This window comes from Hemitrygon akajei, chromosome 23 (genome assembly GCF_048418815.1).
Source record: "Hemitrygon akajei chromosome 23, sHemAka1.3, whole genome shotgun sequence".
Taxonomy (NCBI): domain Eukaryota; kingdom Metazoa; phylum Chordata; class Chondrichthyes; order Myliobatiformes; family Dasyatidae; genus Hemitrygon; species Hemitrygon akajei.
The window spans coordinates 38,167,014-38,194,668 of record NC_133146.1 but is presented as its reverse complement, the minus strand read 5'-3'; the positions used below and the strand labels follow the sequence as shown (position 1 = coordinate 38,194,668).

Sequence of the window (27,655 nt, the reverse complement as noted above, 5' to 3'; positions counted from 1 at the left end):
CTCCAACACTTCCTTATAGACATTTATAACCATATAACAACTACAGCACAGAAACAGGCCATCTTGGCCCTGCTAGTCCGTGCCAAACGCTTACTCTCACCTAGTCCCACCGACCTGCACTTAGCCCATAACCCTCCATTCCTTTCCTTTTCATATACCTATCCAATTTTACTTTAAATGACAATATCGAACCTGCCTCCACCACTTCTACTGGAAGCTCGTTCCACACAGCTACCACTCTTTGAGTAAAGAAGTTCACCCTCATATTATCCCTAAACTTTTGCCCCCCAACTCTCAGCACATGTCCTCTTATTTGAATCTCCCCTACTCTCAATGGAAAAAGCCTATCCACGTCAACTCTATCTATCCCCCTCAGAACTTTAAATACCTCTATCGAGTCCCCTCTCAACCAATTTAGTTTGCTCACATCGTGGGATAACCTCCATGGTTAACTTTTTTCTTCAATAGTGATAATATCTTCATTTTTCTGGGTTGTAGTCTTAATTAAGTTTAGTGATATATACTTCTTATGCTTGCATGGAGTGCTATTTTCCACTTGTGTTGATGAAAGTATATCCTTGGAAGTTTTATCTGACTGTTACATTGATTTTTAATATCTGTTATTCCTCTTCCCCTTTCTGTCCTAGGTAGTGTTAGCCTAAGTGTATTTGAATATACATGTTTTCTGAAATTTGTCATTTCAGTTATTATTTTTCTTTGTAAATTTTTCAGATCGGTTTCAGACGAAGTTATTATGTCAAAAGAATATGTTAATAGGGGTATAGCAGAAGTGTTTATTGCTTTTGTTATATTTTTACTTTTGAGCTATGATTGGCAGATTTTCTTAAGCCTTGAAGTGAATTCTGTCAAAAGTTTTTTCCTTTATCACACAATGGTCAATTTTCTTTCCTTGTTGATATTCCAGATACTTCTATGTTTCATATTCGCCCATTGGTTGCATTGTATCTTGCAGTTCTGTTCTGTATTCTATTACTCTATTACACCTTCCTTTATGTTTAATGTTCTGCATTTATCCAGTCCAGAATTCATGTTTATATCTTTTGAAAACAGTTCTACTATTTGACCTAATTGCTTTAGCTTAACTGATGAAAAGGTATAAAAGGCAAGTTAAGGTATATCATTATTGCTATGTTTCTTATCTTAGTGGTTTTTTTTGCACTGCATCGGACCTGGAGTAACAATTATTTTGTTCACTTTTACACTTGCATACTGGAAATGACATTAAACAATCCTGAATGTTGAATCTTGAAATGTATCCAGTCACTGAGCATCTAGATTCACTACCTCACTCAGGTACATCTGCATTCAAATGCACCGGCTGAAGTGCAACAAATAATTTTTGGAAATCATCATAATTAAAATTATAACAGGCAACAATTGCATTATGTCAAATACAGCAGAATGGTTGCATCATTAATGACATGATTTTGATGTAATCAGAAATTATAATTCCAGTAATGACAAGTTCAAAGCCAAAAGCATTTTGAAAACATTTATCATTGAAAAACCTAGCCTTTCTTGTTTCATGATTTGTCTGCTATTTACAGCATTTTCCAGCTTTGAATAAAATGGGTGTTTTACTTCCTGGCCAACACTGATAAAGTTACTGTAGTTCCTACTGTTAGTCGTTCATTTTCAGCATTCCAAAAGGTGAAGGTATTAAAGTCCTTCACAGATTAATGTCTTTGCAAAATGTATGTTTATTTAGAGAGTTTTTCCCCGTTTCTCACGACATTGTAGACAAGATTTCAAAGGACCACAGTAAAGGTATTTAATTTGCTAGTGTATCCTGCACTCCTGGTGTAGCCTCCTGTACATTGGTGAGAACCGACGTAGATTTGGAGACCACTTTGCCAAGCACCTACGTTCCATCCGCCAGAAAAAGCGGGATCTCCCAGTGGCTACCCATGTTAATTCTAATTCCCATTCCGATATGTTAGGCCACGGCCCCCTCTACTACTGCGATGAAGCCACGCTCAGGTTGGAGGAGCAACACCTAATATTCTGTCTGAGTAGCCTCCAACCTGATGGCATGAACATTAGTATCTCTTACTTCCAGTAATGGCCACCATTGCCCATTCCCATTTCTCCCTCTCACTTCATCTCCTTACCTGTCCATCACCCCCCCCCAATGCTCCTCCTCCTTTCCTTTCTTCTATGGCCTTCTTCCCCTTTCTCCAACCCTTTATCTCTTTTGCTAATTGACTTCCCAGCTCTTTACTTCACCCCCCCCCAGTTTCACCTATCACCTACTACCTTGTATTTCTTCCCCCCTTCCTTCCCCCCCCCCCCCACCCTCTTACTCTGACTTTGTGTCTTTTTCCTTTAGTTGTGATGAAGGGTCTCGGCAAACGCCAACTGTTTATTCATTTCCATAGATGTTGCCTGGCCTGCTGAGTTCCTCCAGCATTTTACGTGTGCCAGTGGTACACCTGTATGACTGCTCATTAATGCAAATATCTAATCAGCCAATCATGTGACAGCAACTCAATGCATAAAAGCATGCAGACATAATCAAAAGATTCATTTGTTGCTCAGACCAAGCTTCATAATGGGGAAGAAACGTAATTTAAGTGACTTTGACTGTGGAATGATTATTGGTGTCAGTATCCCAGAAACTGTTGATTTTTTGGGATTTTCACACACAGCAGGCTCTAGAGTTTACAGAGAATTGTGTGAAAAACAAAAAAAATCCACTGAGCAGCAGTTCTGAGGGTGAAAACAACTTGTAATAGTTCAGAGAATGGCCAGACTAGCTGACAGGAAGGTGACAGTAACTTCTGTTGCAGTGACATGCAGAAGAACAGCTCTGAAAGTGCAACGTGTTCACCCTGAAGTGGACAAGCTACAGAAGCAGAAGCCCATACCAGGTTCCACTCCTGTTAAGTCAAGTCAACTTTTATTGTCATTTCGACCATAACTGCTGGTACAGAGGATAGTAAAAATGAGACAACATTTTTCAGTACCATGGTGTTACATGACACAGTACAAAAAACTAGACTGATCTACGTAATAAAAAAACACAGAGAAAGCTACACTAGACTACAGACCTAATAAAGTGGCCACTGGGTGTACATCCAACCTAAATGCTTTCCCCTTTGCTATAGAATGTTTTAGGCATTATTTCACAGAAACTATTTGAATGGGGAAAAAAAAATTAGGACTCTGTTTTAAAGCAACCTATAATGGAACAAGTAAAGGTCAAACAGTGGTTAAATACAAGTGAATTAATCTTTAAAAATTATTTGCCTAAAGAGTGTAAACAATTAACAATGATGCCTCTCACTATCAACAGCAAGTATTAGGAGATCCTAGTTCCTGGCACAGGAGAAATGATGTCAAGTACAATTTCAAGGTTCTGAACATGGAGATTTTTAAAAATGAGATAAGCAAACACATGTAGTCAGTTAGGTGTTTAACCAGAAAAACACAAGGGAAAGCTTTCACCAAACTCAGAAGGTTCATTAAAAATTGTGCTCAAGTAAAAAAAAAGTCTTTCAACATCAAAACTTTAACACAGTGTTCGAAACAGTACTGATTTACTTAAGCAAGTCCTATCATGACAGATGCACTAAAGCTCACTTGTGAAATAAAATGGCTTAATTGGTATTCAGTCTTGCCCTAGTAAATATTTTCACCACCTACATTGAAATGGATTGGAAAAGTATGCGCTGGCACATGCAAAGACACAGATGTAGTTTAAATAACAAAGAAGGATTGCTGGTTAAGTTTCTTTGTAACAAGATATTCAACCAGATGATTCAACGCTGAAAACCAAGAACCTTGTGCCTGCCTACAAATGAGAAATTTTATTGTAAGAATATTCCTTATGAATCACCTTTAGACAATTAAATTTCTTGCAAAGAAATATCAGTCTCTGTTTACAACGGAATGCAATTCCCAGAATGATTCTACTCACAGCACGGTTCTTTTCATTCGTTCTGTGCAATGTCGTATGACATAGGTGATCCTTCCGTGACCATGACTGTCTTTGGCAAATTTTTACAACATGGGTGACCCCAGCCATTAACATTAATCTTCTGAGATTGCCTGTCTGGCATCAGTGGTCACATAACCAGTTCTTGTGATATGCACCAGCTGCTCATACAACCACCTGTTCCTAATGACCAATGTAACTAAGACTGGACTGGGGTGGGTAGGGTGAGGGGGTGCTAAGCAGGTTCTACACCTTGCCCAAGGTTGCCATGCAGGGTACTGGAGGGAAGGAGTGTCTCACACCTCCTTTGGTAGAGACGCATCTCCACCCTGCCCCTTAAACATCACGGTAGGACTATGATTTGAAACGATCATCTGGAACTGAATTGGTGCAATCATTCCTTAAAACTCTCTCTAGGCCCTTTGCCAGCAAAGCCAATATAAAGAAAGAACAACTTTAAAATTCTAATTATGCATGAAAAAAGAATGGAAAAATATCTTTAAAAATTACTCCCTGTAGCAGCCTATTTCTCCTGACCTATATGGAAAATAGGGACTTAACTTTGTGGATCCACCATTGTCAATTTGAACATTTAAGCCAATCTTAATCTAAATAGCAAAGGTCTTCACCACACAAAGACCATCAATTCAGGGACCAGAACAAGTGGTGCCAATAAAACAGTTAATGGCTAAACCTTATCCTTTTCTCTCGGAAGCCTTCAAAAGAATCTAATAATTATTATAACAATAAAAAACAGTAAATTGCCTAATAATTAATTGGTTTCCTTCTAGAGATACACCACTCAATTGAATTGAGACACCATGCCTGCATCAGTTTTAATTAGACAGATCTTTTGCACTGAATCCTTAACTTAGTGTCACATATATAAAGAAATGCTCACATGGCTGCATGAAGCTGTTGGCACATCTTGCAAATTGCTGTCCAAAGGGCATCATGAAATCATGAGCTTTAATAATATTGACAAGTCTGTACAAATATATGACATGCAAGCTAGTACAGCATTTAGCAACACACACAAATCAACTCATTTTAATCTTCAAATGAATATGAAGTTTTGGATGGAAATAATTCTAGTATACTACAAATGTCACTTCCTATAGCTAATAAAGTGACCAGTGAGCATTTCTGTACATTCATGGTCTTCTGCTGCTGTAGCCCATCCACTTTAAGGTTTGATGTGCTGTGAATTCAGAGATGCTTTTCTGCACACCACTGTTGTAACAAGTAGTTATTTGAGAAGGCTTTCTGTTGCCTTCCTGTCAACTAGAACCAAGTCAGTCAGGTCACTTTTTATTGCCATTTCGACCATAACTGCTGGTACAGTACACAGTAAAAACGAGATGTTTTTCAGGACCATGGTGCTACATGAAACAATACAAAAACTACACTGAACTATGTAAAAACAACACAGAGAAAGCTACACTAGACTACAGACCTACCCAGGACTGCATAAAGTGCACAAAACATTGCAGGCATTACAATAAATAATAAACAAGACAATAGGCATGGTAGAGGGCAGTAAGTTGGTGTCAGTCCAGACTGGGTATTGAGGAGTCTGATGGCTTGGGGGAAGAAACTGTTACATAGGCTGGTCATGAGAGCTCGAATGTTTCGGTGCCTTTTCCCAGATGGCAGGAGGGAGAAGAGTTTGTATGAGGGGTGTGTGGGGTCCTTCATAATGCTGTTTGCTTTGTGGATGCAGTGTGTAGTGTAAATGTCTGTAATGGAGGGAAGAGAGACCCCGATGATCTTCTCAGCTGACTTCACTATCCGCTGCAGGGTGTTGTAATCCAAGATAGTGCAATTTCCGAACCAGGCAGTGATGCAGCTGCTCAGGATGCTCTCAATACAACCTCTGTAGAATGTGATGAGGATGGGGGGGGGAGAGAGATGGACTCTACTCAGCCATCGCAGAAAGTAGAGACGCTGCTGGGCTTTCTTTGCTATGGAGCAGGTGTTGAGGGACCAGGTGAGATTCTCTGCCAGGTGAACACCAAGAAAACACCAATCCCCAAGTACATTCAGCCCTGCTAGCAATATAGATTCAGCAGATGTGGTGCCACATTGGGATACAAACAGGTGAACATTCCCTAGCCACCCTCAAAGTCAACTCTATTCTTATGTCACAAGGTCAGTTGAAACACTGACCAAACAACCGCCATCTGAATATGGGATTACGATATCATAAATCACTTGGCAGTACCACCTTTGAATGAGCTAGCTGAGTCCTGAATTTACAGTAGGGGGTGAGCACAAGACACATGACCTTGGTACAGCTCTAATAAGGACAAAAAAAATAGCCTGTACCTTGTGCACACACACACACCAGCTATCAGTCTAAATGGGACAGACCTGGGAACAAGCTCAAATCTTAATGTATTCAACCATAATAAACCAGGAATGTCCCTTACTCTATATCCTGGTTTCTATGAAGAATGCAGAAGGGGGTCCTGGTAACAGCATCAAATATTCCCAAAACATATGGTGCACAACAGCAAAAAAAGACAATAACTTCACTAATACATGCACAGATTTACAGTCCTGCCAAACCTACCCATGAAAGGTAACAGACAACTGAACAACACAAATGGTACAAGAAATCCAATCCCAATAATGTAGCAAATTCAGCAGGGAATTAAGAAGGTAGATAGGATATTGGCCTTTTTTTGCAAGAGGATTTGTGCATGAGATGGCATGTCTCTCAGATTTTGGCAAACAGAGTAGGCTCTATTTTCTGAGTTCAGAAGAATAAGAAACTACCTTTATCAAGTTGTAGAAAAGATTGGTTAGTTGGTTGCACGAATGATGCTTTCCCTAGCTGAGAAGACTAAAACTAGGGGAAGACCATTTAGAACTGAAAGAAACTGAGAGGAATTTCTTCAAACATTGACAAATCTTTGGAAATCTCCATCCCAGAGGACAATAGCTTCAATCAAAACATATTAATAGATTTCTGAGTATTGGAGGAATCAAAGGGGAAAAAATAGCATTGTGATAGAAGACACATCCATGATTTTGTCTGTAGCTTGAGGCCAAATGGCCCTCTTGCTTTATTCTTATGGGCACCTCACTCCCCATGCTCAACATTCATTCCCTCCACATTGACACAATGTGCCTGCAGTGTGCACCACCTTCAAAATGCACTGCAGTTACTCACTTGAGTTACTCCATCTGCACCTGAAATGAGTCTCCACCACCAAGGACAAGAACATCACGCACAAATACACCACAAACTGCAGTATCACTATACTATATTGACACGCTAATATACCACTGCTCCTTTATTGGTTATATATAATTTCATAAATATACAGTAGAGCTAACCATTAGCTTACCTGAACATTTTGGCTTGAACTTGTACTCATCTAAAAATATTTAGATATGCCAATTACATAACCTGCTGAAAAGTATTGATAACTTCCACTTTTAGCCATACTTATTAAATGACTTGATTAAATAATATTCACAACTTCCATTTTAAGAGGAAGAAAACCGATTATTTTCTCTATAAAACAATAGTAACAAGAGTGAAGCGGAATTATTTTACATTTCCCCTGCACAATTTCTGGACAAAGACACCATAGATGCAAAGAAATAACTTACACTTACGTAATGCCACTCGAAACTACAATTCAAAGAAATATTTCTTAAGATAGTCACTTAACAAGCTGGATGTTAGTCAGATTGCTTGCAGATTTGTTACTGTTTATAAATATCTTCACTATGTTTTGTCATGTAATGTTATAGGCCTCTCCTTAAACTGTGGGATTCTTCTTTCCATGTGTCTTCTTAAGATACATAATCCTGGGCTACTATTCCAAAAAGCATTTTACTTGCTCATCAAAAAACACATTTCAGCAACAGGATAAATAATAAAATATCCAACAGTTTACTACAGAATCTCAATGAGAATGAATTTCATTGCACAATGAACAGCCATGTGAGTTTCAGACTGGGTTACTGACGTAGATTGGGAGAGTGCTTCGCTGAGCACCTACACTCAGTCTGTCAGAACAAACGGGATCACCAGTGGCCACCCACTTTAATTCTACTTCCAATTCCAGTATGTCCATCTATGGCCTCCTCTACTGTTGGGATAAGGCCACACTTAGGTTGGAGGAACAACACCTTATATTCCACTCGGGTAACCTCCAATCTGATGGCATGAACATGGATTTCTCAAAGATCCATTAATGCCTCTCCCCCCCCCCCCCCACCACATCACCATTTCCCAACCCCTTGTCCCTCTTTCATGTTACACGTGGCCCCCGTTTTTTAAATGTTTGATTTACGACAGCTCTCTGTTATGAAAGACCTACATTAGAAACTGTTTTCGCTAACCAAAGAGGATTTTCGCTTTTACAAAAATAAGACACCCGGTCTATACATGTGTTTTCCCCAAGAAAGACTACAATGACCGTGAAGCTTTGTGAGGGCAGTTGTTTGCGCATGCGTGTACGTGCCGATTTTTTTCCTCAAATTGATTTTGGTTTGCTGTCTTCCCAAGTTTGATAAGTGAAACTACACCGTACATACAATAGTTCTACTTTATATAGGGTGTATATTCATCATATCATTCCTGCTTTTACTATATGTTAGTGTTATTTGAGGTTTTATGTGTTATTTGATTTGATTTGGTAGGTTATTTTTTTGGGTCTGGGAACGCTCAAAATTTTTTCCCATATAAACTAATGATAATTACTTCTTCACTTTACGACATTTTGGCTTATGAATGGTTGCAAAGGAACGGTCTACTTTCGGATAGCGGGGGAAACCTGTAACTCCTTCTGGTGGTTTTCCCCCTCTCCCCTTTTTCTTTCTTCCATCACCTTCTATCTCTTTCACCAATCAAGTTTCTAGCTCTTTGCTTCATCCCTCCCCCTCCAAGTTTTCACTTATCATTTGGCACTTCTCCCTCCCCTCCCCCCAGCTTTCAAATCTACTCCTCAGTTGTTTTTCCTCCAGTCCTGCTGAAAGGTCTCAGCCTGAAACGTCGACTGTACTTTTTTTCCATAGATGCTGTCTAACCTAAGTTCCTCCAGCATTTTGTGTGTTGTTTCAGACTGAATTTCTAGTTCTATCTGGATAGTATTGCACAAGTTTTCACACACAGCAAGAACACGGCTCACATGAAAGCCAGTTCTGATGAAATCAAAGGAATTCAAAATGCTACAGAAGGATGACTACTTCCCAGGAATATTTATGTATTCAGCTTTTGAAGATAAAAATATCAAATGTGGTTTATATCTGATTCCTTGACTTAATAAATCCACCATTAATTTTTCATGCATATGCAACTACACATGCAATTTTGTTTAATCTCTATATTGAACAGAATTAATCCAAGTTAAGGTGTGAAGATAATATCTCAGTGAAAGCAAAATGGTATTAAAAACTGCTGAAATATTTACAGAGAATTGAAATTGTGCTTTACGGTTGAGAATATTTCAAAATTTCACAAATCCCACAAGCTTTCAAAAACATGAATAAAAAGCAGCTACGCAATTCTTAGGATCATAGCTCAATCAAAAATACCAACAATGAATTCCAAAACTACCTAGGTGAAATAAGAAACCAATTTATTACTTTACAGAATCAGAATCAAGTTTAATATCACCAGCATATTAGTCTGTTCTTAATTAGAATTCATTTTATTACTGTTGTTCAAATTTTCTTTTCTAGTTCCTCTCAGTCTTAAAGTATTCCCCTTTCCAGCCTGAAATGAGGATCATTTACATTTCCAACCCCAGGACCTCAACTTTTAAACTCCTTAGTTTCTATCAAAATTTTCCTTCCAAAATCTAGAATTTTTCTCATAAAATTGACTACATCTAATTAACTGGTCTTTCAACTTTGCTCCTCTATCTGGTGAGCATGCAAATCAATACAAATGACATGGCTCAGACATTTGTGTTTAGATTTGTACTGATGGTTTTGGGGACAGCACAGGGAGTTAGGAATCAGGTTAGGGTTCAGGGAAAGATGAAAGCGATAGAGGGCAGGGCAGGAAATCATGTCAAGTTGGCACCGAGCTGCCACATCTGCTGTTGCAGCTTAGACGGAGGTTTTTTTTTTAAGGTTCATAAGGATGGTTTGGGGGCACTGTGGGGATTTGAGGTCAGGTCAGGATTTAGGGGCAGGGATGAGACAGAATGAAGAGATAAGAGCAGGAGCCAATGTCAAAGTGCAGGTTGGAGCACTCTGCAGTCAAAAGTCAAAAATTGTGGAGGTTGGGTCAACAGGCACTGAGACCAGAAATTCCCAGGTTGGCAAATCCTGAATCAGAGGTCCATGCAAGTCTGGCAATTGAGGCCCAACGCACTCCACAATCAAAGGTCAGCAATCCCTGAGGTTGGGTCAGTCAAAAGCCCAAAAGGTCAAACCTGTGATTGGTGAGTCCTGGGGTCAATACCCAGAGGTTGAAGTCCAGAGGACAAAGCTGAAGGCTGGAGTCCAGACCTCAAAATGTCTTGAGGTAGAAAGCCAAAAGGTGGAACCTGAAGTCAGTGAGTATGGAGGTACAGACCCACAGTTAGCATGATTCTGGGCCAGGGAGTGGATGTCTTCGAGTCCAAGCATTTGGATTCACAGACTGGAGGTTGGAGAACTGATGACTGAGAGTCCAGGCCAGGGACTAGAGGCTGGGGGACTAATGTCTGAGAGTCCCAGCCAGGGATTGAAGGTTGGGAAATCAATGTCTGCTAGTCTGAAAGTCCAGATCAGGGGCTGGAGTTCAGAGAACTGACATCTATGAGTCTAGGGCCAGAGTCTAGAGGCTGGAGCACTGATGTCTGAGAGTCTGGAGCCAGCAACTGGAGGTTGGATGACCAATGTCTGAGAGTCTGAGAGTCCATGGCCAGTAAATGGAGGCTGGAGGACCAATGTCTGAGAGCCCATGGCCAGGGACTGGAGGCCCACAATCAGCCTGTCCTGAAGTTGAAAGTAAGTGTGTGTGTGTGTGTGTGTGTGCGCGTGTGTGTGCGCGCGTGTGTGTGTGCGCATGTGTGTGTGTGCGTGTGCATGTGTGTGTGTGTGCGTGTGTGTGTGTGTGGGGGGAAATGGGAAAGGGGCTTGTTTTGTTGCTGCTGAATACTGTGGGCAAGCTACGTTGATGCCAGAATGCGTGACGGCACCTGCAGGCTGCCCCCGGCACATCTATGTGAATATCGGCTGTTAACACAAATGACTCATCTCACCTAATGTTTTGATGTACAGGTCATAAATCAGAATCTAATATTTCCTAACAAGTTTTATTTACTGATCATATAGCCAGTAAATTCAAACCCAATGCACCAGTAATAGACTTGTTTATTATTGAGATTACAACAAAACCGCTACACTAGATTTAGAGAGCTGTACAGAACAGAACAGGACAGGCTCTTTGGTCCATTATGCAAATACCAACTTGTGTCATCTGCATCAATCAGTATCTATTTGCTTGTATTCGGTCTGAAACCTTACTATTCAAATGTCTGTCTAAATGTCTTTCAAACAGAAATTGCAACTCATTCCAGAACTTCCTCTGGCAGAGAATTCAAGATATCAACCACATATTGAAATATATATAAAACAGATGTTTAAATGATACAACACAATAGTTAGGGTATTCAACTCACTCTACCCTAATGTATTCTGTATTAGTTAAGAACAGATTAATTCAGTGAACTTTTGCTGATCATACATTCAGCAAAAGCAACAAAGGCCACAAGCCATCCATACAATCACGTAGCTTATTTCTCCATCCCTTGTTTTAATCATCTGACCAACAAACATATAAATTATGTCCAGTAGATTAAAAAACTCAGGTATTTTCATCAGTGCAGTATCTACCTCAAAACAAAAATGTATTGCAACTACAAATAAAAAAAAGATGCAGTATAATAATGTGCCTTGCCTATGGAGATGTATAACTGAAGCTAGCTGGGAAAGAGGAAAGTAATGAATGGAAGACCACTAGGGTAGGAAAGTAGGGTGGCTCAAGATCTTGTGGCTATCTAATTATTACCTACTGGGATTGTGTGACAAGTGGTGGCAAATAGTAAATAAGCATATTTTCAGATCTACTTTAGACACCATACAAGGACGCCCAAAACACACACCAAACTGTTTGAATGGTACTGTTGTATACACCAAACATGACTGAAAAAGGAGGATCTCTGGGACAAAATATCATCCTGCTTCAATACCATTAGCACCCCCTCCCACAGATAAACCATTTTTTTTATTAAAAATAAGATTTGCTTACTAAGCAGTTAAGTTTTAAAGCCAAAACCATAAATGTTTCTTTCAACTTAGACCATTGTATGACAGGACCTCTACATTGATAAATACTGATGTTCAAAACTTCATTTAACTCCATTTCCCGGAGTAAAAAACTTAGCCCTCCCTACCCCCCTCTCACCTTCATGCTCTCTGGTATTAGACATTTCAGCCCTGAGAAACAGATACTCTCTGTCCACTCTATCTATGCCTCTCAATCTTGTAAACCTCTATCTCATCTCCCCTTAGTCCCTGACACTGCAGAGAAAACAACTCAAGTTTATCCAGCCTCTCGTGATAGCACATGCCTTCTAAACCAGGCAGCATCCTGGTAAATGTCTTCTGCACCCTCTCTAAATCCTCAACATCCTTCCTATAGAGTGGTAACCAGAACTGTATGCAAAACTCCAGATGTGGCCGAACCAGTTTTATAATTTTGCAACATAAACTACTGACTTTTGTCTTTAGACACTGCCCCAACTAATAAAAGCAAGCATTCCATAAGCCTTCTTAATCACTTTATCAACCACTTTCAAAGAGCTATGAACGTGGATCCCAAGATCTGTCTGCTTAGCAGCACTGTTATGGATTTTGCCCTTAACAGTGTACCATCACCTTGCATTTGCCCTACAGAGGTGCAACACCTCACATTTATCTGGGTTAAACGCCATCTGCCATTTCTCAGCCCATATCTGTAACTGATCTATATCGTGCTGTATTCTTTGCCAGTCTTCTATACTGTCCACAACTCCACCAATCTTGGTGGAGTTTACTAACCCACCAATTTACATTTTTATCCAGGTCATTTATATACATTACAAATAGCAGAGGTCGCAGCACAGATCTATGCAGAACTCCACTAATTACAGACTTCCAGCTCGAGTAAGTCCCTTTAACCACTACCCTGTCTTCTATGCGCAAGCCAATTCTGAATCCAAACAGCCAATTCACTGCAGATCCCATGCATCCTAATCTTCTGGATTAGCCTCCCAAGAGGCACTTTTCCAAATGCCTTACTAAAATCCATTTAGACAACATCTAATGCCCTACCCTCATCAACTTTTCTCATCAAAAAACCCAAATTGGTGAGGCACGACCTGCCACGCACAAAGCCATGCAGGCGGTCCCTAATTAGGTCATAGGTTTCAATATGCTCATATATCCTATCCCTAAGAATTTTCTCCAGCAATTTTCCTACAGCTAAAGTGAGACTTTCTGGTCTATAGTTCCCAGGATTTTCCCTTGTTCCCTTCTTAAATATAAGTACAACATTAGCCGCTTGCCGTTCCCCTGAGACCTCACCTGTGGCTAGAGAGGACACAAAGATACTGGTCAAGGACCGAGCAATCTCATGTCTTGTCTCCTTCAATAACCTGGGTTAAATCCCATCAGGTCCTGGGGTCTTATCCACCTTAATACTCGTTAGAAGGTCTAATACTTCCTCCTCCTTGACCTCCAAATGCCTCAACATATTTATACACACAGCACCAACCTCCAGGTCTTCCATATACTTTTCCTTGGTAAATACTGAAAGAAAGCATTCATTAAGTACCTCACACACATCCAAGCAAATGATCCACTCTTTATCCTTGAGTGGTCCCACCTGCTCCCTGGTTATCCTTTTGCTCTTGACTCATGTATAGAATGCCTTGAGATTCACCCAAATCCTACTTACCAAGGGCTTTCCATGGCCCACTCATGGCTTTCCCAATTCTCTTTAGTTCTTTCTTGGCCTCTTTATACTCCTCATGTGCTCGTTTGATCTAAACTTCCAAAGCTTTACATGCTTTTCTTTTTTCTTCTTGACTAAATTCATCACCTCTCTGGACTTGTGTTTAACATGGGAAATGTAAAAGCAAACACCCAGAAAAGGAAAAATAAAATCCAAAACTATACCAAGAAAAATGAATTATTTTAACCTTCAATTTCATCATTGCCTCAATTATGGCATGGCATTTCAAATACCAGAATAATAAAAAGCATTCTTTAGAAATGTACAAAATCAAAACTAAATTTAGATGTAATTCACAGGCTTGTGGAAACAGTTTTTTTTTCCACTGAAGTGTGAAATCACCCAGATCATCCAACTTCCTGGAAATATTTCTATAAAACTATTAGAAGTAGCACATTTACAATATAACAGGTAGTCACCAATAAAAATTAAGAGACCCAGAAAAGAGTGGTGGGGAAGGTAAAGAAAATCACCAAACATTCTCACATAGATGCTTAAAACAAATCATTTGGAAAAGGAAGACCAGTAACAGGAAATGATCACAACTGGAGTCAAACAGCTGCAAGCCAAACCATAAGGAAAAATTGTGCAAGCTGTGACTGCTCCTTTGAGAAATGTCTTGCTGTTTATGATACCTTAAAGGAGATTCTACAGGCAAAGCAAAATTAAATTTGGATGAACAAATTCAAAATGTTAACCACTGCACAAATTACTGCTGAAATTTAAACAATTCGTTCAAATGAGCAATTTATATAACTACAAAGATGGCATGGTTCTGAAATACATATGATTTTATTTTACTTGACCTTCTAGAAATCTATTTCTAGATTTTTAATAGATCAAAAGAACCCTTCCTTGTTCACAATCAAAAACAGAATTCAACAGTTTCATTCACAAACCAAGCTCAAGTGTTTTGTCTAAACCAGTTACTGCTTTTGTTGTCCTTTACGAAGAGGTACTGGACTGGTCAGATTTAGGTTGGTATTTGGTGTTTAATACAGAGAAATAACTTGGATTCCCAAGGGATTCCCAAATAACTTGGATGCTCAATTAATAAGTATATTCCAGATACTGTTTTCATACATTCTTATTTGATTGCAATACCTATTTTAGTTTTGGAAGCAAAGCAAAGTCAAAGTGTCATGTATGGGCAATTATCGACAGTGATGAGAGATAAAGAAAGCATTTATTTTTTGCAACATTTACCATATCCTCAGAATACCCCAGCTGCTTCACAGCCCATAGGATGCAGTCACTTTACAATTTAGGCAAATTTAGCAGTAGCATTAAATGCAGAAACTCAACAAATAACAATGAGATGAATGGGCAACTTACTTGAGGCAAGAATTGAAATAATAATGCTGGCTAGAAACATGGATGTCCAAAACTTAAGATTACCTGCCTCTCTAAAAAGAACTTCCATACCAGAGAGGTGCAATTTAAAGATGCAGCTGATGCCTTTGCCATCTGTGAAAGATTCACTGCAGGATTTGTAGCTCCATAGGACAGAGCCAAAAGTTGGAACATTGTTTTTTTTGTATAAAAGAGCCCATATCAAAACCACTATCATTAGGGACCCACCATCTAGGTTTGGCTTCTCACTGGTGCCATACAGGTGCCTCAAGACTCTCACCACCAGGTTCAGGAACAGTTATTACACTTCAACCATCAGGCTCCTGAACCAGAAGAGATAACTTCACTTGCCCCATCACCGAACTGTTGCCACAACCTATGGACTCACTTTCAAGGACTCTTCATCTCATGTTCTTTATCTTTCTATCTATTATTTTTCTTTCTTTTAGATTGTTGTCTTTTGCACACTGGTTGTCTGCCCTGTTGGTGCAGTCTTCCACTGATTCTATTATGGTTATTAGATTTATTGAGTATGGCCACAAGAAAATGAATCTCAAGGTTGTATATGGTGGCATATGTATTTTGATAATAAATGCACATAAACTCTCAACTTTGACTTAAACTAATTGCCTTAGGAACTAATACCAGTCATAGGTCAAGGTGGATAAACTGTATGCAAGGTATCTTAGGTTGTTATTTGGCAATGCAACCCACTGTAGTAAAAATTTTAAATGAGGAAGTGTATAAAAGGATCCAGGGAAAAAAACAATTGGAGTGTTAATCCATGAAGAATATGCTTTGTTGGACTTTTTAAGGAATGGCAGATGTTATACCTCAAGGATCAGAACAAAATCCATTTTCAAATGGACAGAGGAAGCAACTCTCAAAATGCACGTTGATTGACCTTTAATAACCAAGGTACATACTGTATAACTACAGCAGCTGAAATACTATGTTGCTTGAACAAACATTGATAAGATCTGATGACAGTCATATAGCACCATGAACACGGATATAAAGTGAGGTTTAGTATGAATAAATGTAACAACCTACATTTAAGAAATGAAAGTGAGGAACTGATGTAAAGAAACTATGCTGAAGGGGCCCATGTAAATACAAGAACTCAAATTCAAAAAAGGAACAGCATTCATAAAGTGTTGTTGAAAAACACTGTGGCTTGAAATGTTTTATCATAGTATTGTTAAAACAACCTTTGCAACTTTTGAAATAAAATTTAAAAATCTGGTGAAGACAACAGAGAAAACTGAAGAAAGTAGTTCTGAATTACCCTATTTCACTCCTGCCTCTGTATCTGATCACATCTGCCTTGGTCAGAATCTGATTATAAAATATCCTTGATTTAATCAATCACTCAATGCAACCAACATCTCTTCAAAGGTTATCTGTGCTTGCAGACCTGCAACCGCATTTTCTCTCAATGCCTTTTATGCATGTTTTGAAAGGGAGAATAAAACTACATCTGTGTGAATCCTGCAGCATTTCTGCCTGGGAGGTCAATATCAGAACATCTTTCAAAAGGATAACCCTCACAAGGTGCCAGACCATAATAGTTTACCTGGTAAAGCACTGAAAACTTGTGCTAACCAACTGGGAAGAGTGTTCAAGGACATCTTCAATCTCTCACTGCTGTAGTCAGAGGTTCTCATCTGCTTCAAAAGGGCAACAATTGTACTAGTGCCCAAGAGCAGTGTGAGCTACCTCAATGATTATCATCTAGTTACATCACCTGTGATTATGTGCACTGAGAAGATAGTAATGGTTAGTCACTTCCTGCTAAAGCAAGGACCTGAATTTGTTGCAATTTACCTATTGTCAATAGGTCTATAGTGGACACAATCTCACTGGTTCTCCACTTGCCCTTGGACCACCTGGACAATAGCAATACTTAAGTCAGGATGCTGTTTATTGATTGCAGTTCAGCATTCAGCACCATCATACCCTCAGTACTAATCAATAAGCTCCAAAAAGGTGGGTCTCCATACCTCCTCCTGCAACTGTATCCTTGATTTCTTCATCCGAAGACTACAGTCAATATGGATCAGAAATAATATCTCCTCCTTGCTGACATTCAACACTGGTGCCCACAGTTCTACTCTCCCTACACCCTTGACTGTGTGGCTAGGCACAGCTCAAATGTCATAAATTTATTGATGACACAACAATTGCTGGCCGAATTTCAGATGGTAACAAAGAGACTTACAGCAGTCAGAAACATCAGCTGACTAAGTGGCATCTCACCCGCAACCTTGCACTCAACATCAGTAAGACCAAGGAATTGACTGGGGACTTCAGGAAGGGGAAGTCAACCGAACACACACCAGCCCTTAGAGTGAACAACAGTGGAAGGGGTGAGCAGTTTCTAGTTTCTGGGTGTCAACATCACTGAAGATCAATCCTAGGCACAACATATTGATGTAATTACAAAGAAGGCAAGACAGCAACTATATTTCATTAGGATTTTGAGGGGACTCTGTGTCACCAAAGACTTGTGCAAATTTCTGCAGATGTATCGTAAAGAGTACATGCCTCTTCTCTTGCCATCAAAGTGGTGGTTACAGGAGCCTGAATACTCAACATTTTAGGAACAACTTCTTCCTCCCCACCATCAGATTTCCAAATGAATAATGAACCCATGTATAATACCTCTATTTTTTTCTCTTTTTTGTGCTACTTATTTAATTTCTATAAGTATATATTCTTACTGCAATTTATTATTTTCTTTTTATGTATCACTGTACTGCTGCAGCAAAACAACATTTAATGACATTTGCCAGTGTCATTAAATCTGATTCTGATGATCATTTGTACTAACATTCTACCACCTCTCCCTGCAGGGATGAAACATTTTAGGAACAAGGCCCCTTTTATCTCTTTTTCATCTTGTAGTTAATAATTAGCATTCCTATCCGAAGCCAAATAGTTGATTAAGTCATTCCTATTGATTTTCATCTGTATTGTCATTGATTTAACCTTCAGATTCCTATAGTCCTACAGCTCTGAGAGGAATATCACCTACAAGAGAATAATCCAGCAGGCTCCTCATTTGCTATAATTTGCACTCCCATCAGGTCTGACTGAAGTCCCACAAAAATTCCATAATCCTACAGTTCGCCCTTTTGATACTTGGCAAGTATGGCCCTAATTGTTCTGTCCTACTATATAAGTAATTAGGCAAATAGATGGAAGAATCAAGATTATTACTCTTTCGCTGGGGACATCATAAATCTTCTAAATCAGTGGTTCCCAACCTTTCTTATGCCATGGACCAATACCATTAAGCAAGGAGTCAGCTGACCCGAGGTTGGGAACCCCTGCTCTAAATACTGAGTGAGGCAGTCTCTATCTTTAGCCCAAACTGTATTGATAAGGTGCTGTTGCATAAGCTTAGCAGGCTGAGCTACTTGGCACTTTAAAAGTTCAATCTGTTTTAATAATGAAACTGCTAAAGCCACAGTATGGAGACAAGTTACACAACAAGATGGGTTATTTTAAATAGTTCTTCCTCAAAACCTCTCAAAACATCCTATCTCTTACACTAAACTTAACCCCTCTAGATTTAGATAGATCTGCCATGACAATAGCTTCCCTACTATATAGCCTTCGTACACCCATCATAATTTTGCATACGTCTCTCTTTAGCTTCTTTCAATCTCTTTTCATAACTGCAATGCTTCAGCAAGCAGCATCCTGGTGAATCTCCCATGTCCTCCACTCTAATCATCTCCTTATAACATGGCAACTAGAAGTGTACAAAGCTTAAGGTATGCAGCTGAACAACATGGCGGTCACTACTTTTGATTTGGCCTACAACAGTGATGTCTTCAACAAACTTGTATATGACATTGGAGCCACACAGTTGTAAATGTAAAGTGAGTATAGCAGGGGATTAAGTACACAGCCTTGTGGTGCACCTGAGCTGATGGAGATTGTGGAGTTGTTGCCAATCTGAACTGCAAGTAAGGAAATTGAGGAGGTACTGAGGCCAAGGCCTTGAAGCTTATTGAGGTAGTATTGAATGTCGAGCTGTAGTCAATAAAGAGCATTCTGATGTATGCATCTTCACTGTCCAGAATTTCCAGTGTTGAATGAAGACCAATGATATGGCATCTGCTGTGGACCTGTTGTGCCAGTAGAGAAACTAGAGCAGATCCAAGTTGCTTCTCAGGCAGGGGTTGATAGGTTTTATCACCAACCTCTCAAAGCACCTCATCACTGTGGATACAAGTGCCAATGAACGATAGTCATTGAGGCAGATTACCATGTTATTCTTAGGGAGTCACTGGTATAGTTGGGTACCTCCAGATCACCAAAGCAAGAGGCTAAAGATATCGGTAAACACTCCAGCCAATTGAACAGCACAGGTCTTCAGTACTTGGTATGTACCCCATCTGGACGGAATGCCTCCTGTGTGTTCACCCTCCCCACCCCCTGAAGGATGCTTGCACATCAGCCACAGAGAATGAAATCACAGGACCACTGGGGACTGTGGGAGGTCATGATGATTCCTCCTTGTTTGGACTGTCAAAGTGAGCATAGAAAGCATTAATCTCATCTGGAAGTGAAGCCTTGTTGTCACCTTTGTCGCTTGATTTTACTTTAAAAGGTAAAAGCATTTAGGCCCTGACACAATTGTCGATCACTCTTTCTTGATTCAAGTTTGGTTCGGAATTGCCACTTTGCTCATGAGATGACTTTCTGGAGATTGTACCTGGCCTTCTTATAATTTTCTTGGTCACCCGCTTAAAGGTGCCGTACCAGCTTGTTTGAGAGTTAAGCCTGTCATGTCCTTGAGAAGACTGTGAAAACTGTAGTTCATTAATTTGATTTAAGAGTACATTGCTTAAAGGGAAATTACATGCTGCAAATTGCAGTGAGAGTAATTCAAGAGAGGAATTGTTCGTCACCTACAGAATGTCACCCTGGTTCGCCGGTGCCATTTTACTTATGACTGTGCCCCAAATTCCAGAACAGCTTGACTGCCTTTGATGGAAAGTCAAGACACTCAAGACATTTTTTTAAAACACAATTTTTAAATAGCTTAGATGCTTCAGGAATATGTAAGCATTAAAATTGCTTAACATCATTTTAAAAAAAAATCTGTTAAAATCCAATCTGCAAGAAACCAGAAACCTAGTTAAACTGGCAGTATCACCCATCATAAAAGCAGTATTATTCCTGGAAGAATGCCAGATATTTGTTGCAAAAGAGCAACAGATATTTACTCAAATCAGAGATCTTTGCTGACACTTCATTCCTGTCTAGGCAACTTGAAGAGTGATTTTGTGATTTTTTTTTGGTTACATTTTGCACACTCCAACAGCAATTTGTAATTATTACGCTGGACTGCAAGAAGTGGTTGATTAACTTTGAGCAAAATAATTCACACTTTGCTTAAAAGTTAGACTGCATAACGTGTTGATGGAAGGATCAAACTGAAGTGATGACATGTTTACAGCACTACTTGCCATTATTAACGGAAAGCCCAATTTCTTAAATTGCACATTTGAAACGCAGAACCGCTATCTGAAGCATAAATTCCCATGAGTTCACTGACTAAACTCCATTGATGTTATTGTTTGGTAATATCTATCTTTCAATCTAACAAGTCATGGACCACTAATAGGCATATTAAAAGCAGCTGCTTCCATTGAAAAGTTTGATAAAGAAATCTTTTCATCTGAAAATTGCACCAAAGTCCAAATGGAATAAAAGTACACTGCCTTTTAAGATCAAGATTAAAACAATTTGCATTTATGTGGAAAATTGACCACAGAAAATACATTGCAAACAAAAATAACACCAAGTTATAGCAGCAAAATTTATCAAATAGTTAAACTACTAGCTAAAAGTGGAAAGAAAAGTTCAAATGAAATTGAGGGAAAACCACCTGCATTTGCCCAATCCAGATATTTGACAGGTTGGAAAAATTACACCATCTAGCTAATGGCTAATGTGGATGCTGATAATGAATGAAATGCAGAATAATGTTTTTAAATGATGTTATATCCATCCCAGAGGCATTTCTATTGCCAGCTACTCATAGAGTCACCTGTCAGTTATCTGTTCCAAAGGTGACAAGTATTAACATTTCCTGAATTTCTCCTCATGACTGAAGTTATCCCTCCTTTTATCCTCTTTTAATCCATTTAAAAGTTCTTTACTTGCTTCCTGAGGTGTATCAATCATGTGTCAGCTGAAGCAATCGTTGGTGATTCAAAAATATACTTTGCTAGGACTTCACATTCTATGACTCTGCTTATAAACTTACAGATTTTTCTTAACTTTTTTCAATACCAAGTTTTCTGATGCTTTACTGATTTCAACACTATTATGAAATATCCCTTTTCATATTGTTATTCATATAATTAACTGATTTACACATCTGCATGCCAATTAGTTTTACACATCTGGAGTGATTAAAGATTGCTTACCTATTGAACATACAGGGGCAGCCGGTGGCATAGTGGTTAGTACAATGCTTTACAGTACCGGTGACCAGGGTTCAATTCCCACCACTGCCTGTAAGGAGATTGTACAAGTTTTCTCTGATTTCCTCCTACAGTCCAAAGACATACCATTTGATCATTGACCAGGCTAGAGTTAAGTTGGTGGCATGGCTGGAAGGCCCAGAAGGATCTATTCCACACTTTATCTCAATATATAAAAAATACCTAGGCAGTACATATAGAATCATCTATCAAATATATTTACTTAAAAGATATTCTGTAACTGGCATTTTAAATGTGAATTCCTGCCACATAAATAATTCACTTCAGTTTAAATTTGGTTTACCTAATTATACAAATCATAGATGTGAATTGCTGATGTAGTTTGCCTATCTGCTCAGACACACTGGGTTCACTACTGCACTGTTGTTTCACAGCAAACCAACCAGACAACTCATTAGCATTTAAACAGCACCACAGACAGGGACTGCTTTCCCTGAGCGAAGGAGACGGATGGGTAGAGGTTTTTAAGTCATGAGGGTAATAGATAAAGTAGATGGTCACAGCCTTTTCCTCAGTGTTTTACCTTTCTTTTCTAAAATGAAATGCCTTCCTTTGCCCTCTTAATCATACAAGAGGCAGAGACTTTCACAATCTTAAAGGATCATCTCACAATGTCTGTCAAGCTATGCATTAACAAGTAACTCAGAGCAAGGGACAGCAACAAGCTCTAACTTTCTTCCATTTCCTAATCATTGTTCAGCACTTCTCAGCAGCACAGCAATGACATCTAGGGCAGGGAAGCTGGAGTTATTAATTCACACTCTATCATTTGAAACAATACAGTTTACTTACCTCATGCACCACACTGTTTTTGTAATCAACTTAAACCTGCCAAATACGTACTAAGTGAGGTCTCTAATGGCATTGGGGAAAACCAGGTTTTTGATAGATGCACAACTATAAATATCTACTGGATACCGCCCATGCCTCAAGCTTGTACTGTCTTCACTTTAGTGGTTGGTCTGCAAGGTGCAGCAGAGCACAACCAGAATCTGTGCCAACATCCACACAATGGCCTTTAAATGCTCATGTTCTTAGATGACCTTTCACACTACTTCCATATGACTCTGATCAGGGAAACAGTTGAAATGATTTCCATTAAAATTCAAAACAGTATTGTAGATTTATATGTACATTGAAATATACAGTGAAATGCAGTGTTTGTGTCAAATCAAGTCGAGGATTGTGTCCACAGTTGTCGCATGCTTCCAGCAACAACACAGCATCCCATGATGCACTAACACTGTGTGGAAGGAAACTGGAGAACCAGAAGAAAACCCACGTGGTCACGGGGAGAATGCACAAACTCCTTACGGTCAGCAACAGGAATCAGACCCTGACAATGAGGCAAAGGAGAAGAATTAGGTCATTCGGCCCACCGAGTCTGCTCTGCCAATCTACCACGGCTGATTTATTACCCCCCTCCTCCTTGCAACCTTTGATACCTTTACTAATCAAGAACCTGTCAACCTCCACTTTAAATGTACTCTATGACTCAGCCTCCACAGCCATCCATGGCAATGAATTTTACAGATTTACCAGCCTCTGGCTAAAGAAATTTCTCATCTCTCTTCTAAGGCGATGTCCTTGTATTCTGTGGCTGTGTCCTCTGGTCCTAGACTCCCCCACCATAGGAAACACCTTCTCCACGTCCACTCTATCTAGACCCTTCAATAAGTTTTAATGAGATTACCCTGCATTCTTCTAAACTCCAGCAAGTACAGGCCTGGAGCCATCAAAAGCTCCTTATAAGTTAACCCTTTCATTCCAGAGATCATTCTCTGGGCCTTCTCTAATGCCAGCACATCCTTTCTTAGATAAGAAGCCCAAAACTGCTCACAACACTCCAAGTTCAATTTGGCCAATACCTTAAAAAAAAACCCTCAGCATTATATCCTTACTTTAGTATTCTAATCCTCTCAAAATACTAACATTGCATCTGCCTCGCTTATTATTGTCTCAACTTGCAAAGTAAGCTTTAGGGAATCCTGCACTAGTACTCCTAAATCCTTTTGCAACTCTTATTTCTGAATTAACATCCCATTTAGAAAACTCTACATCTTTATTCCTTCTGCCAAAGCGCATGAGCATACACTTTCTACCACTGTATTCCAACTGCCACTTCTTTGCCCATTTTCCTAATTTGTCCAAGTCCTGCAGACTCCCTGCTTCCTTGACACCACCTGTGCTTCCACCTACCTTCGTATCTTCTGCAAACTTGGCCACAAAACCAACAATACTTTCATCCAAATCACTGATATATTATGTGAAAAGAAGCTGCCACAACACCAACTCCTTCAGAACACCACTAGTCACCGGCAGCCAATCCAAAAATGCACCCTTTATTCCCACTCTTCACCTCCTGCCAGTCAGCCAACGCTCTATCCAGGCAAGTATCTTTCCTATAAAATCACAGGCTCATATTTTGTTCAGCAGCCTCACGTTTTATTTATTTATTGAGACAGTGCGGAATAAGCCCTTCCGTCCCGTTGAGACATACCACCCAGCAATCCCCCAATTTAATCCTAGCCTAATCAAGGGACAATTTACAGCAACAAATTAACCTACCAACTGGCACACCTTTGGACTGTGGAAGCAAACCACAGCACCCAGAGGAAACCAAGCAGCGCCAGGAATTGAACCTGTGTCGCTTGCACTGTAAAGTGTTGTGCTAACCACTAGGCTACCGTATTGCCCCTGGTCGCTTCGCTCATGTGCAAAAGCCTTCTGAAAATCTAAGTAAACATCCACTGACTCCTCTGTCTACCTTGCCAGTTATTTTCTCAAAGAATTTCAAGTTTTGTCAGGTAAGATTTCTCCTGGAAACCATGATGACTTTGGCCTTCATGTGCTATCAAGTATTTCAAAACCTAACACTGTAATAGCGTTACTCAACTGCTACGCTATCTTGCCCACCCATTTTTATGATGATTAACAACTCGATGCCAATGAACATTGCAGCCCTGAAAATATCAGCTTTGAAAGATATGAAGCTGAGGAGCTGGATACAAAGTGTATTCAGTCCCATATCTCCACGCCTTATGCAAGTAGCACCAAGTTCAACTGCAGAACAATGACAGACATTTCAACATCTGATTTCTTGCCCCCTTTCAACTACTGTACAAGAGAACACATCAGAATTCCTGAAAGTGCTGGCACAGAGTTGGCAGTTACAGAACTGACAGCCAGCCAACGTGCTGTAGTGGGTAGACTGGCTTGACTCAGTTTTCCAACAATTAAATGGTCTCCACAATGCTTCCATCTAACAACCCAGCCAACAAATAATAGAATATATGCTGGCATTACACTTGTTTAGAGCCAGATGAACTATTTTTATTTGCAAAAGAAAATTAGTTATACATTTTATTAGCTGCTTGTTAGAATAAAGTTAATATGCATGCAATACAAGTTGTATAATACATCTGGTCCTTGCTGGGTCTGAGAGTTATTAATTGGTCCTAATCATTTTTCTCCCCTTCTGCTTTAATTTTGCACTGCAAAAAGAGACTAAATTCACTACTGAATGTTATTATTGAATTGACTTTGTCTTTTTCCAAACATTGTTTTCTAATTAATAACGACTACTTATACTGTACTCCATAGAATTTCAGTAGATGTTTTTATTGATTTTTTAACCTGCCATCCTATACATTTCCTTTTGTGAATGTTCTGTTTGTAGAATCGGTTAAGACTTATCTACTTTATGAAAATCCTCCGATTTTTAAAAAAAAATCGACCAACGGTTAATCTCTTTGCTTCAAGGCCACACCCCATAGCCTCAGTTTTTTGCGACCCCTGCACTGTACTGTTTGAACTACCTCCGTTTTCCTTCCTAAATCTAGTTATAAAAGTCGTAAAAATATTCCAACATTTTATAAATGTTGCTAGAAACGTCAAATAGTTATTTATTTAGAGATTATAATATTGCACCTTTCATTATTCTAGAAGTCTAATGTTTTTAAACAGTTGTTTAACAAGGACATATAAACCTTGTGGGTATGCTTTATAGCCAATTAAGTAGTTAAAATATTTTTTTCAGAAAGGAAGTCATAAAATCGTACGATACAGAAGGACGAGGAGACAATGTAGATCCAAACATTCAAACATTGTAAATTTGGAACTGGATTCAGCAATTCCAAAAGCTGTCCCGTAACTTGAGAGGACGAAATGCGCAGGCTTGAAATTAATGATCTTATGATGAAAACCCCATTCACTCCAGATGTCCAAGAGCATTTACACCACGCCTTAATCTGCAATTTGATTTCATTGAAACAAAGAAAACGAACTCAACATTTGAAATGATCTGAAAAAGACATTTTCAGAAGGGAATCTATTCCATGCGATGCACTACAGTATTATTTCTGCAAAAACACTGCTCGGTTTTTTGCTTTTTGAAAAGCATTGTTAATTCATAATTACGACCTTGCCAGCGATGTATATTAACTCCTTGCCACCTAACCGAAAAGAGCTGGTGTGGATGATAAACGGGCAATAACTTTTAGCGCAATAGCTAACAACAGAAGGTTACCAGTGACAACCATCGCCGGTCCCTGTGTCCCTGTGTAAAGGAACGCCGGGCTCAGCCTTTGACCTTTGGATACAGGACAGGCTGTAGCAAGCGTCTCGGTCACATTACCTGCTGATGTAGTCGGCGATGCCGAGCTTCTTGGGCTTGGCTCCCTCGCCGTTGGGTAGTGCTGGTGGTGACAGATCGACCCCGTCCGCCAGCTGCTCGGGTGCGCTCTGCCTTCGACTCACTTCCAGGGAGTTCCTGGAGTTCAGGCTGACGTCCGTCAACTCCGGTGTCTCATTGCCAACGGGCCCGGAGCTGTCAGGTGTTTCTCGATCCGGGCTGGCGGTATCCTCGCCGCTAGTGTCTTCGGTCCTGAGCTCCGGACGAGGTGCGGCGCCAGGCCGTTTCCCCGGTTCATCGGGCCCGGGTGTGGAGGTAGAAGTGGTCGGAGTGTTAGTGTTAGGTTCCCTCGGGGAGGACGAGGAGGAGAGCGACGAGGCGGAGGAGGAGGAGGACGAGGCAGAGCCACCGGTCCGAGGCCGCGACAGCCCCGGCGAGTCGGCAGGAGTGAGTTGGAGCCCGGTGTCCCGCGGCTTAGCCGCCGTCGCCGCCTCCTCTCCCATTGAGCAGCAGCCGTTGATGATATCCCCTAAAGCGGAGTCGGTACGAGTGTGGAAGTGTGCCGCCGCTCTGGAGGCGGCGGGCTCTCGCAGGCAGCTCTCATGGTGACTCTGGCGATAGATCATGCCCGACATCAAGCGGCCGCTCCGCCCGTACCGCGACGCGACGGCCTCGGCTACAGCCGGGTCCCGCCGCCCGTGCGCACCGGAACTGCCGCCGCGCTCGCAGGAAGCGGAGAGGCGGGCAGCGGCTGGCGAACCGCGCATGACAGACGGAGGGTCAGCTGACCCTGCCCGGGAGAGGTTCAGTGTCGCCCGTCCTCTGGGGGAGGAATATTTCTTGGACGTTGCCGTCTTCAATGGCCACAATTAACAGTTTTAGGTACCTGAGATGATTTACCTTGAACACCTTCTAAATACATTTCTGGCATTAGTAGGACATCGCCCCAGTCATGAATTCAACAGCACTGTCATCGTGCCTGGCATATCTATACGAGCAAGGTTATCAAGATCTTGGGGAAAGGTTGAGTAGGGCTGAGTGTAACTGAATTTCAGAGTAGCACAGGCGCTTGTGAGCTTGTACTTGTGGTTTTGCGATCACAGATGGGAATGAAGACATCCCTGTGGGAGGGTGGTCTGTAGAGATATTGCTTCTGCAAAAAAATAAAA

The 27,655-nt window shown here is 40.2% G+C and overlaps 1 protein-coding gene across 2 annotated transcripts in view; it reads right to left on the bottom strand.

Moving 5' to 3' along the window:
• Positions 1 to 27,233, bottom strand: part of tbc1d12b (TBC1 domain family, member 12b) — an 85,312-nt gene extending 58,079 nt beyond the window's left edge. The window contains exon 1 of one of the 2 annotated variants that reach the window (XM_073027446.1): positions 26,490 to 27,233. In XM_073027446.1, the coding sequence (XP_072883547.1) occupies positions 26,490 to 27,121 (632 nt within the window). In that variant the 5' untranslated portion in view covers positions 27,122 to 27,233. The remainder of the gene's footprint in view (positions 1 to 26,489) is intronic. The other variant, XM_073027447.1, reaches the window with a different exon arrangement.
• Between the last annotated feature and the right edge of the window lie 422 nt (positions 27,234 to 27,655).